At 35.1% G+C, this 13,146-nt stretch overlaps 2 protein-coding genes across 3 annotated transcripts; one reads left to right on the top strand and one right to left on the bottom strand.

Annotated features, from left to right (window-relative positions):
• Positions 1–1,326: 1,326 nt before the first annotated feature.
• Positions 1,327–4,485, top strand: LOC134255561 (uncharacterized). The gene is made up of 5 exons (XM_062738092.1): positions 1,327–1,423; positions 1,760–2,365; positions 3,084–3,167; positions 3,588–4,202; positions 4,331–4,485. Exons 2-4 carry the CDS (start codon positions 1,768–1,770, stop codon positions 4,199–4,201), a joined length of 1,296 nt encoding a protein of 431 aa, XP_062594076.1. The 5' UTR covers positions 1,327–1,423; positions 1,760–1,767; the 3' UTR covers position 4,202; positions 4,331–4,485.
• A 1,084-nt stretch (positions 4,486–5,569) lies between these two features.
• On the bottom strand, positions 5,570–10,292 carry LOC134255568 (kelch-like protein 26). 2 transcript variants are annotated; one of them, XM_062738100.1, is made up of 4 exons: positions 10,117–10,292; positions 8,131–8,355; positions 7,541–7,665; positions 5,570–7,360 (listed from the first exon to the last, which is right to left on the bottom strand). In XM_062738100.1, the coding sequence occupies exons 2-4, from the start codon at positions 8,322–8,324 to the stop codon at positions 5,886–5,888; spliced, it is 1,794 nt and encodes a 597-aa protein (XP_062594084.1). In that variant the 5' UTR covers positions 8,325–8,355; positions 10,117–10,292; the 3' UTR covers positions 5,570–5,885. The 2 variants fall into 2 exon arrangements, with proteins under 2 accessions (XP_062594084.1, XP_062594083.1); XM_062738099.1 differs by lacking the exon at positions 10,117–10,292 and adding an exon at positions 9,006–9,069.
• Positions 10,293–13,146: the final 2,854 nt, after the last annotated feature.

Genomic DNA, 13,146 nt, shown 5'->3' with positions numbered 1-13,146 from the left:
CTTTTTCGTGCCAGCACCTACTGCGACACGGGACCTCGGTTTATTCGGTCTCATCCAAAGGACCGGTCTGGGATTCGAACCCGCGACGCAAGGATCTATTCCTTACTTCGCGACTCTAGAGCAGACGCTCTATCCACTGCGCCATCTGTAATTTTGAATGAATACATAAACGTGTTTTGTGATCCTCTTTTCAAATATTGTGAGAAGAAAAATGTATGGTTAAATGTTGAACATAAAAGTTTTTCCATTCTAAAAATCTTCATCGGTTACATAAGATAGAAGAGATCAACTGCTAAAACTGGATACAGTAAAACACGCTTATATATTAGGAGGTACCAAAGACGGACGATATAAACGATACCTTCGTTAAATCTGATAAGTTTACATTATATTTAAAAGCCAGCGGAATGAAATTCGCTGTAAGTTTCAATTCGTTATAAGCATATTCGATATAAACGTGTTCTACTGTATCTCGAATTTTCCCTGTTCCAAGACATTAATCTTTCTTTATCATTTTTGTATTAAAAGTTAATTACCCGGTATGTTTGAGGGGACAAGGGGTAGGAAGGGGACGTAGCTATCTGCCTCAAAGTTTTCAAAAATGCCAAAAATTGTTCATGTCAATGATTACAATCATCATTTCTATCAAGATATCAATGCTTGATATTTCTCAGAAAAATTCTTTTGGAAGACTAATGTAAGAGTATTTGGATAAATTAAATAATGCATTGGTTGTAAATAAAAGAGCATTTACATATTGTTACAAATAATTTTTTTTTAAAATGCGTAGATTACCAGATTTGCCTAGTTATTGTACATATAGGGTGGAGTGGGTGGGGGGAACAAAAGGGAACTTTTCTAGGTGTACACATAAAAGATTAAAAGGTCTGAATTGAATAGAATTTAATCTGAATGGAAGAAGTTTACGATTTTCGAATTTAAAATTTTTAGAGTATTTTAAAATTTTTAAAATTTAAAATGCATATTCTATTACATTTCAAACTATCATTTTTTTAAATACAATTATCATGACTCATTAATCATCAAAAACGAAAAAAAATTCTTAATAAAAAATATTACACTTTTTCTCAATTTAGAATATGATCCTAGAATATGCAGTTCCGTACAAATTATGTAGTCAAAAAATAAATAATGCGGAATGCAATTTTGTGAGTTATATAAAACATACCAAGAGTTCGTGATAGGGGCACAATATTCACCAATCATATTAATACACAGCGAGGTTTAGACGTGTACTTGTTTTCTGTAGCCGTGCCTTGAGCGGTTGAACAAGAGTCGGGCCTATCTCACTTCGGGTGCGTTGTTTCACTTTATTGGATGACTTAGTTGACGCATCAGAATATATAAAAAGCCCCGTCTCTCATCGTAACAGTCAGAGGGCAAGCTGTGTGGGGGCTGCATGGTATGCATTTCATTTATATTGCTATGGATTATAGTCCAACTACAATACTATATAATGGACAATATTCGTTTTTTTTTTATTTTCGTTTTTTTTAAATGATTCAATTTCAAATACGAAATAAATATATGAAACGAAAATCCTCGTAAATGAATAACCAAATTGAAAAAAAAGAAGATTTTTTTTAAAAGCCGTGTTTTTAACAGTACATAATATTTATGTATATATTCTAACTGGTCATACTTAAAATTCGCTAAAAGTTATAACTTAATTCTGTTAATTTTCATACGGCAAATATCTGTATATCAATTTCTACCTCCTCTCTCTCTCTCGCCGCAGAAAGCAGCATGAGGTTTCTTATAATATTGGCTGCGGCCCTAGCGGTGGTTAGGGGCGGATCCTATGGAGGGGGATACGGTCATAAGGGGCATGGCGGTGTACACTATGATGTTCCTGTTGGTGCCGGCATAGGCCTAGGAGCCGGTTTAGGAGGAGGCTACATGACAGGAGGCGGCCTTGGCGGTGGTGTAGGAGGGGGTTATGTCGGCGCAGGCGGTCTTGGAGGCGGTGTAGGAGGAGGCTACATTTCAGCAGGCGGTTTAGGGGGCGGCTATGCCGGAGGAGTCGGTCTTGGAGCCGGTATGGGAGGGGGCTATGCCGGAGGAGTCGGTCTTGGAGCCGGTATGGGAGGGGGCTATGCCGGAGGAGTCGGTCTTGGAGGGGATATTGGAGTCGTAGAGGATATATATGTTGGGGGTGCCGGGGGACTCGGTGGTGTGGGTGGTGTCGATGTCTATACCGGAGGCGACGGCAGAGGACTGTACGATACGGAAATATACGATACCGGCGTCGGAGGCTATGATGTAGACTATGATTATTACGGTGGTATGGGTGGATATGGAGCAGGCTTAGGATATGGAAACGAGGTCACAGTTCTCACCAGAGGTATGCTTTTTAACACATGCCATATAAATTCACATGAAATGATTACAGTAAAACTCAGTTGCAACGAAATCAATAAGACCTATGAACTTTCTTTGATCCGTAATTCAATATATCCGTGTAGGGAATTCAAAAAATGAATGTATAGTTGGAGATCCAAGAAAACTTAGCTATATTCGTGAAATGGCAATATCCATATTAGCATTAAACGAGTTTTACTGTATTATAAAAAAGGTTTACTAAAGACAGATTTTATCTCAGAATTTCTATAGAATTACAATGGAAGTACAACCTTAAAGAATGTGATTTGAAAACATAAATTCAAATGCGACATGTATCATTTACTCATCTGGTTTTTTTGGGTCTTTCGATAATCACTAATGAAGAATTTTTCCTAATGGATTCAAAATGACACAAATAGCATTTTGTAGAATAAACATGCATTCTTTTCCTATGACATGTCAAACGTTGCAATCAATATTAAATCTTTTCCATTATAATGTATAATTTTCCATTTGTATTGTATATTTTTCATTTGTGTTGTATAATTTTTCATTTGTATTGTATATTTTTTTTTCATCATTTGTGACAACTTCAGTTACAAATGGTGGGGGAAGGGGGAGGTTCCGGCCCCGACACCCTTTTGGATCCGCTCATGGATTGCATTGGTGTTATTCATGAGAATAATATTTATTCATTTATTTTTTACTGTTTTATGTAGCTGACCGAGGAATATTTGAACCCTTATTGAGCAGATTTACGGGACCTAGATACGAGCTTGAGAGAGGTGTCGTTCTCAATGGAGGTATACATATTTTTGATAAATTTTTCATTGAGAAATCTTGCTTTTATATCAATGAAATTAAGTATTTTCAATATGTTACCCGCGACATATATAAGGATTAACCCCTTTCTCTGCGACTGTGACCCACTTAGTGCATTAGAACTATGCGATATCCTAACAGAAAAATATCGTTTTACTTTCAAGATAGTGGCATTTACTGCTATTCTAGTGTTTTCAAAGACTGAAACACAATTTTTTTTCTGTGATGACTTTTTGGCTATTTTTGCTAATATACCATTGTTTTTTATTGCAAAGCAAAAGAAGATTCCAATCGCAACTTCTCGGGCCTTTCCGACAAGCGGAAGTTTTTACCAACTTGACGGAAAGACCCGAGAAGATGCGATGAAAGAAGGTTGGACTAAAATGCACTCTCTGTTTCAGGCATCGGTGGCGGTTACGGCTATGGTCCAGAAATCATTAGTGACGTTGAATACACCGTTGGTGACGGCGGCTATTACCCAGCAGGCGGATTAACAGTTGGAGGTGGCGGACTCTACAGTGGCGGATTAACAGTTGGAGGTGGCGGTATGTACGGTGGAACAGTAGTGGGGGGAGGCCCAGTCTACGGAGGAGGTGCTGTTGTAGGCGCTCCAGTCGGTGGTGTAGTTTCTACTGGCCCAGTTTACGGCGGAGCTGTAGTAGGGGGAGGCCCAGTTTACGGCGGAGGTGCTGTTGTAGGCGCCCCAGTCGGTGGTGTAGTTGCTGCTGGACCAGTTTATGGAGGAGGTGGTATTGTAGGAGGAGGTGGCGTTGTAGGCGGTGGCTATCCTGTCATTGGTGGCCCTGTGGTTGTTGGTGGATACGGACCAGGTGTTGCTGGAGCCACCGTCGGCGCTGCGGTCGGTAACACTGTTGGTGGTGCCATTAACACCGTAGGAAATGTTGCAGGTGCCGCCGTCAATACCGTGGGTAATGTTGCTGGTGCTGCCCTTGATGGTACCGTCAACTTTGCCAATAATGTAGCGGGTGGAATCCAGGCAGGTCTGGGAAAATAAGGTAATTAATCAAACGTTCTTTTCAAAACACCCCATCGCTGAATGGCAAAAAGCAAAAAATTACCAAAATGCCAAATTTAGTGCAGTTTGATGAAGAAAATTAATGATTAATATTGATTTTTTTTTAAGCTTTCAGATCTCCTGTACCTTTGTGAATCAAAACTCACAAAAAATGACTAGGACTTTCTATTCGACTTTCCTCGACGTTTTTCCCTTTTCCTATTATACATCCATCTGTGATTACGGGCAGTCAATACTATAATAAACTTTTTTCTAATACAAAAGAGTTTAGAGTCTTCTTTTAACATAGGGATTTACTCTTTATTTTTACACATGGTGGCCATGTTTAATATACATTTCTACCTATTTTTGTGACTCGTGAGTTACAAAATTGTGGTCTTTCATTATAGTGGCACAAGATACACTCAGTTCAGTTTGATTTACCATAAGACATTTCCCACATTAAAATAAATTATTCAATATGATCATCTGTTTACCAAAAAATATTATTATAATTATGATTATTTCATGGCATGGACTTTCACCTTTGCAGAACGATTTTAAGAATTGATTTTATATAATTTATCAGATGGGATTTCACATATCATGGCTAAAAAGTACGAAATTTATTGAATAACTACGGAGATTTTTTCAAGCTGCATGTATTTCAAATTCGCTGTCTTTCGTTCTTTCTACTAAGTACCAATATCCACACCAATATAGGTACATGTATTAAGTGGAACTGAAGGAAACCAGAAAAACTCATGCTTGTAAATTTCGGCAACTCTATTACTATGTAGACTCATTCGTGTTTTCTAGCACTGAACCAAAGCTCTTGGCGATAAATTTAGATAGCAATGCATTTTACATTGTTTTAAAAAAAAAGAATTCAATCATTCACTACATTTTACATACACATGTAGTATAAATCAAAGATGTCATAGCAGAATGAAAAACCTACACTGTCGATCGACACTGAAGAACATGTATTTAGGCATTTTATTCGAAGGCCTTCTACTTGTCAAAAAAGATTTATTTTAATAACAAAATGATGCTAAGATCTTTAATGACAAAATATATTTAACTAAGGATCATTTTATATTCATTTTTATCCCTCCTTCTACATGCATGTACACCACAACTGGTTCTATTCCCACTTATTTCGTTTCGCGCAACATCGATTACCATCAAATTAAATGCGCAGTCGCAGACTTCTTAGATGTATGCCGTATAAAATCTCATGCACAGAGTATATGCAGCACGAATTTAAGAAGTCTATTTGTATAAGATTGCTGTATAAAAATCATATTTTCAAATATGAAAGGGAAAAAAGGAACAAAATGTTTTATATATACTATTTTATTTCATATTAAGACTTGATATGTGTTCCATAATGTCTATTGATAAAACCACTCTAAAAGAACGTTACACCGTAAAATCGGATTTCAAACAAGAAAACATTCTTAGAAAAATAACCATAAAAATTGATATCAAAAACATAAAGTGCATAAAAATTGCTATTTTTGTTTTTAAAAATACCCTCTGGTATAAACACGTACACATAACGTATCAATGTGCATACGACAAAACAAAGAAAAAAAATATATCTGCATGGTGGTTGTCTAATATCTTACTGAATGAGATTCTTGAAATACCGGTATATGTAACTGAAAACCACATTCAATCAACTTTCGCTCATTCTACACTGAGGAATGTAAAGCGAGCAGGCGCCATGTTCCCAGACCTCCATATTGGACATCGCTTTTGTGGTAATGGCAAGAGTTTCCATATCTATCGTCTGCACTGATTGGGCCTTACGTTGGTAGTTTCCGTTGATCCATCCGCCAACAATGTGCAATGTGTTGTTCAGTATCGTGTGGGAGGCATATAAACGAGGGTCTGGGAGGGTAATTAGAGTTTCCCAACTGTCTGTCACGTGGTCATAGCGATCCAGATCAGCCACCATGATTCGCTGTTGATTCTGATTCTCGTGCCATCCTCCCACCACGTAAATATGTCCCTGGTAAATAAACATGGCGTGGTCTGCTCTTGCTGTTAGCATGGGAGCCAGTTCAGTCCAGTTGTCGGATGTTGCATCATATTTATAGAAACTGGTGTAAAACTCTTCGTCTGTGTCTTGAAGACCGCCGGAAATATACAGCGCATCTTCAAACACCACTCCTGCATGTTGGGCGCGATTTCCGGGCAGAGAGGAAATGGTGGTCCATTTGTTTTCCTCTGGATGAAAACATTCACATGGGGCAGAGTCTAATGATACATCAATGCTTGCTGAAGGATCTCCCCCTATGGCATATAATTTCCCCCCAAGAGCACCAAGATAAAATCGACACCTCTCCAAGGTCATGGGTGCTATACTTTTCCAAGTGTCTTTTTCTGGATTATATCTGAATCCGTATTGATGAACAACTTCCTGAATTTGATCATTGTAGCAACCCCCAACAACAAATACTTCACTGTTTAATACTGTTAAGCCAAAATTGCACTGTTTGATATGTGGAATGGTTGTTAAAGTTTTCCAAGAGGTGGTTTCTGGATTGTAAAACCGAAGGTCATTGGTCATTCCACCATTGGGACTAAATCCGCCAACACAGATTAAAGCTTTTGTAAACCCCCTGTTATTGACCAGCCCTGAGTCAAGTAAACCAGCACTGAAATCATGGCAAGAATCATAGAAATGGCTCTGAAAGTTTGGATGTGGAGCAAGTAGGTGGTCAAATTCAACCTTATATGGCATAGTGCAAATAGTTGATTTTAAAATGTTTTCTACTTGTATAAGTTTCAGCAATGGCAAGAAATGCTGCTGTCTTGAGTTTAGATCATACCTGGTCCAGGTTACCACTGTGGATAACACATCTGTTTCAGAACAGTTCATGGGAAAATTACTCTTCAGTACACTTAAGAATTGGTCAGCGGTCATCTTGGTGCAGAACTCGGGAGTGATGGACACTTTGGTCCAGTTGGAACACATAAACTTGAGTACATTGGATTTCAATTTTCTAATACACAACAGATTTGTCAGTCTGAGCATGTCTATACAATTCTCAATGCTAAGGTGTTGTTTGAGGAAGTCGGAGCAGGCTTGAAGGACTGGCAACATCTGGACATGATTGGCCGACAAAAGAATGTCCTCCACGTTGTCTACAAAACATTAAACAGAATATCAATTTTATTGGATCAACCTTCTTAAATGCTGGGGAAAAAATTTGGTTTTTAAAAATTAAAAATTTTTCATAAATATTCATTTGATTAAAAGGTGAAACCTCTTCCAAAAGAGAAAAAAAATGTATGGTTTGCACTTAATATGCTATATGAACCTACCAAAATCCAATAGTAATTTGGATGAATAAGCAAAATCGATTAGATTTTTCATTCCATTTGCTGTTACTCCATTCAGTCGTATTGTCTCTCTCTGACACTCAACCAGCCCATCAGTAAACATGGCTCTGTAAATGAATATTAAAATGTGCAAAGGGAAATAACTCTTACAAGAGTGCCTGACACCCAGTCTTTCCACATACTTGGTAACTAAATGGTCCTCATTTAGTGCTTGTTAAATGATAAATCATTTTATAGAGAGGAACCAATTTCTTAATCTAAAGCAGTTACTAGTATTAGTTATGTCAATTTTAATTTGCAACTCATCATTTTGTCTCTATTGAAATTCATCTGCTTTTTACTAATTCTTGCAGCTAAGAAAACATTCTACATAAATACACATGTAGGAAAATTATTTGTGGACAAAATATTTGTGAATATAAGGTCACTGATTTGGTTGATACATTTCTTGTAAGAGAATAAAAGTCGATTAACAGTGTACAGATATTTTTCTTTCTATGTGTGACCAGAGAATAAGGGTTGTTTTGCAATACACTGATCTTATCCTTTTTACAAGTATAAGCATATCATACCTGAAGTAATCACTACAAGACGCCAGCACTACTCTGTGAGCTTGGAATGTCTGACCCTCCACAAGAAAAGTGACGTCAAACAATTGTTGCTTTTCTCGGAGATGCTTCAGACCCGCCAGGACACTGTCTCCGTGGTCCGCGGCCTCGAAACTGACCTGCTGGTCATCAGAGGAAGCCCGATTCCCTCGACCCATTGGTACAGCACTAGTATGCAGCACTACAGCCCTAAAAGTGTGCAAACAAAATCATTATAATAAAACTTTTTTAAAAAATACTATTTTGATAATTAGTAAAAGATTCAAATGATATCTTTTATTTTTTAATTTATTGGAATATAAGTTCTGTATGGAAGATAAATAACTTCACTGAAACTGAAAAACCCAGAGAAAAAGACTTCCAAACATCATTCATTGCAATAACCCCCCCCCCCCCCCCCAAAAAAAATTACAAAACAGGGAGGAAATGTTATGTATCTAAAAGCTACATGTATTTCATCAATTCTTGACATAAAATGTTTTTGTTTTTTACTTGATATTAAGTACATGCATTCATTTCTCCCATTTTATTAAAACTATTCAACATATATATTATTTATGAAAGTGATCTTTTTTTTAATTTTATAAAGAATCTAAGAAATGTGCCAGAGATCAGTAACATTATACTATGTAAAAAATATAGATATGTATGAAGGAAATAGCAAATTAATGGTTCCCCAAGTAAGGAAGCTATTTCCCAAAGCACACTCACATGCTCCTTTAAATATCATAATAATTTAATTATACTATGCAAGGAGATCCCATAAAAATGTCAAATTTTAAATTATCAGAAGATAAAATAAGAATTTTTCTAAAAAAGACAAACAAATTTCTACATACATCCTTGATTCTTTTGTAGACACACTGACACAGTACTAAATCCTTCCTGCATAACATTACAGAATATTTAAAACATCAAGCATTAGACCTAACCAAAACATTTCCTGGCCATAAACAATAAAGTGTGACAAACATTGGTGTATACATGTACCTGTATAAATTTACCATGTTTAGTACAACACATTTATTGCTCCTGGACAATGAACCCTAGGAGCAAAGGAAAGGACAGATTATGCTGGGAGGCCTGATAACATCTATATACTTGGATAGGTACTTAACCAGATGGATTGATAATGGTTATTTTAGGTCTACCTAAATAGCCTCAGGTTACATAACCTGAAAGAAAATAATAGCCAGACTGTTTTCACACTTCCTTGTCCTAATCAAACTGTGACTAATGGTTTCTCTCCAGTCTGTGTTATATAGATGAACCATACATGTACCTGTACCCTTATATAACTATCTCCCTCTCACCCTGATCCTCTTTCTAGCTTTTTCTGATTTGTTATTGAAAAAAGTGATATTATATTTTACATTTTGACAAACTATATAATTTATCAAATAGTTAGCAGTTTACAAAGTACAGCATTAAGAAATAATTGATCTAGTTTTGGGCTGTGACTGAGTGAGGTAAATAACAATTTATTTTATGACTTTGGGTTGAGGGTTCATTTAATGGGTTTTATCATGTTTATTAGAGTTGGACAGTGGGCACATAGCATCATAGCATGATAAACATGTATCAGGATATTATTGAATAAAATGGTTCAGCTGTTTATACACACAGTATTCATTACCAGGGGTCAAATAATACTATATAGACCCTTATATTCCGAATGTGATATAGATTTACAGGATAAAAAGTCCCTGGTTTGAAATATAACAAAAAACATCAACATTATTCTATACCCCCCCCCTCCGTTTTGAATATTGAATGATTGATCCAGCAGAAAAACAAGACTATCTTGGGGATAGAGCTTACAAATGTAAATAAATATATAGGCTAATATAATTTTCCATCTACAAAGGGTATCAAAGTCATGATAAAATAAATGTCTAGCCTATTTTTCGATATGCCCATATTGTCACAAAAAATCTAACAGTTGCTTACCTGAGTATCTTTCAAGTTTATTTTGAAATGCAGTCAGGACAAACAATGGTCTCTTTGTTGCCCATTTCTCCTGTTGTTATTTACACCTGACAAGTGCAATTCTTACTCATTCTCCAAAAATAACTACCGAGTTTGCACGACATAACAAAGACATTGTTTACTTCCGGTTTATCTGAAAGGGGAGTCTAAAATACGACAAATATACAAGAGTTGCGACTAGGTATCTAAAGCTAGAGATTAAACTAAATAACACGACTTGTAGTCTTTTTGATAAGTATTTAAAATCAATAAAAATAATTGGTCTCGATTTTCGTTGTTGAAGATTTGCAATCATTATAATGTTGAATTAGTCATTTTCGCAAGCCAAGGGTTTTCGGTCCGCGTCTCAATCTGGGGGGAGTTCAGCGGACCAAAAACCCTTGACTTGCGAAGATGTGAATTAGTTTACAAAGTTTGTTGAATTTTTCTTTTCTGTGAAAAAAGGGTAATGAAAAATTTCTTCTTCTTTTTTATAACAGATGAAAAATAAATTCATGAATCCTGAGCAATTTTTCTTGCGAATCGATTCAACTGAAGACATACCCCCTCCCAATTCAGATGATAAGGGTGTACATGTTTTAAAAACACGACTGTAAATAAAATTTTCTGATTCTAAAGTTGACATAAAATCATTAATGCAACTAACCCTTGTATTGCTGATTGAATGATAATTCTAATTATCAAGTTGAACGCCACGACAAGTGTTTGGTTCCTCTTGTATACAGGTAGGCACGCCGAATTCACAAAAATGAGCTAAACCTAGTTTCACAAATGATAAACTAGGTTTATCGACTGTAGTTTACAAACCGTGAACTATAGTTAACGATTTGTTAACTATAGTTTTCATCTGTAAAACTATATTTAACGGTTGTTAACTATAGTTTACGATTGCTAATCTAAGTTTATCTATGGCACGCCAAATTCACAAAAATGAGATAAACCTATATATAAACTAGGTTTATCGACTGTAAACTATAGTTTACAAACCGTAAACTATAGTTAACGATTCGTTAAGTATAGTTAACGATTCGTTAAGTATAGTTTTCATCTGTAAAACTATATTTAACGGTTGTTAACTATAGCTTACGAATGATAATCTAAGTTTATCAGTCTGTAATAAGCGTTTACAATAGATTTTGTTGATAAACATAGATTCACGTTTGTAAACTATAGTTCACAATCGTAAACTACAGTTAAGAGTTGTTAATCATAGTTTCACAAATCGTGAAACTATATTTATCAGATCGTTAACTATAGTTAACGGTTTGTAAACTATAGTTTACAAATCGTGAAACTGTATTTATCAGATAATCTATGTTTTGCAATCGCAAATGATAGTTTTCGGTGTTAAGTATAGTTTACGGTTGTGAGACATAGATTATCGCGTTAACTATAGTTTACAGATGTTAAATATAGATTAACGTTGTTAACTATAGTTTACAGTCCGTAAACTATAGTTTACAATCGATAAACCTAGTTTATCGATTGTGAAACTATGATTTGCTCATTTTTGTGAATTTGGCGTGCCATATTTATCTGTAACAATTCGTTAACTATAGTTTTCATCTGTAAAACTATATTTAACGGTTGTAAACTATAATTTACGAATGATAATCTAAGTTTATCTGTCTGTAATAAAACATTAACAATAGATTTTGTTGATGAACATAGATTCACGTCTGTAAACTATAATTTACGATCGTTAACTATATTTAAGAGTTGTAAACCATAGTTTACAAATCGTGAAACTGTATTTATCAGATAATCTATGTTTTGCAATCGCAAATGATTGTTTTCGGTGTTAAGTATAGTTTACGGTTGTGAAACATAGATTATCGCGTTAACTATGGCTTACAAATGTAAAATATAGATTAACGCTGTTAACTATAGTTTACAGTCCGTAAACTATAGTTTAATAGTTTATCGATTGTGAAACTATGATTTTCTCATTTTTGTGAATTTGGCGTGCCATATACAGGCGTTTTAAAAAAAATTCTGCTACATATGAATACAAAATTGGGCCTTCTAACAACGAGACGCAAATAGTACCCACTGGAATTCCGAAAGATGTTTGGAAGCCTTCATCTCCATCTAGGTATTGTCTATCTATGGCACTCAAATTCACAAAAATTAGCGAAACATAGTTTCACAGTTGATAAACTAGGTTTATCGACTGTAAACTATAGTTTACAAACCGTAACTATAGTTAACAATTCGTTAACTATAGTTTTCATTTGTAAAACTATATTTAACGGTTGTTAACTATAGTTACGAATACTAATCTAAATTTATATACATGTATCTGTTTGTAATGAAACGTTAAAAATAGATTTTGTTGATAAACATAGATTCACGTCTGTAAACTATAATTTACAATCGTGAACTATATAGTTAAGAGTTGTAAATAATAGTTTCACTAATCGTGAAACTATATTATCAGATCGTTAACTATAGTTAATAGTTGTAAATCATAGTTTAAAATCGTGAATTTGTATTTATCAGATAATCTATGTTTTGTAGTCGCAAATGATTGTTTTCGGTGTTAAGTACAGTTTACGGTTCTGAAACATAGACTATCGCGTTAACTATGGTTTACAGATGTAAAGTATAGATTAAAACGTTGTTAACTATAGTTTACAGTCCGAAAACTATAGTTTACAACCGATAAACCTAGTTTATCGACTGTTATGGCACGCCAAATTCACAAAAATGAGCTAAACATAGTTTCACAGTTGATAAACTAGGTTTATCGACAGTAAACTATAGTTTACAAACCATAAACTATATTTAACAATTCGTTAACTATAGTTTTCATTTGTAAAACTATATTTAACGGTTGTTAAGTATAGTTTACAAATGCTAATCTAAGTTTATCTGTCTGTAATAAAACGTTAAAGATTTTGTTGATAAACATAGATATGGCACGCCAAATTCACAAAAATGAGCTAAACATAGTTTCACAGTCGATAAACTAGGTTTATCGGTTGTAAA

Source organism: Saccostrea cucullata, unplaced genomic scaffold (genome assembly GCF_032062105.1).
Source record: "Saccostrea cucullata isolate Sc308-1 unplaced genomic scaffold, CSIRO_AGI_Scuc_v1 ctg993, whole genome shotgun sequence".
Lineage (NCBI taxonomy): Eukaryota > Metazoa > Mollusca > Bivalvia > Ostreida > Ostreidae > Saccostrea > Saccostrea cuccullata.
Note: the sequence above shows the minus strand (reverse complement) of the source record. Positions and strands in the feature narration are given on the sequence as shown.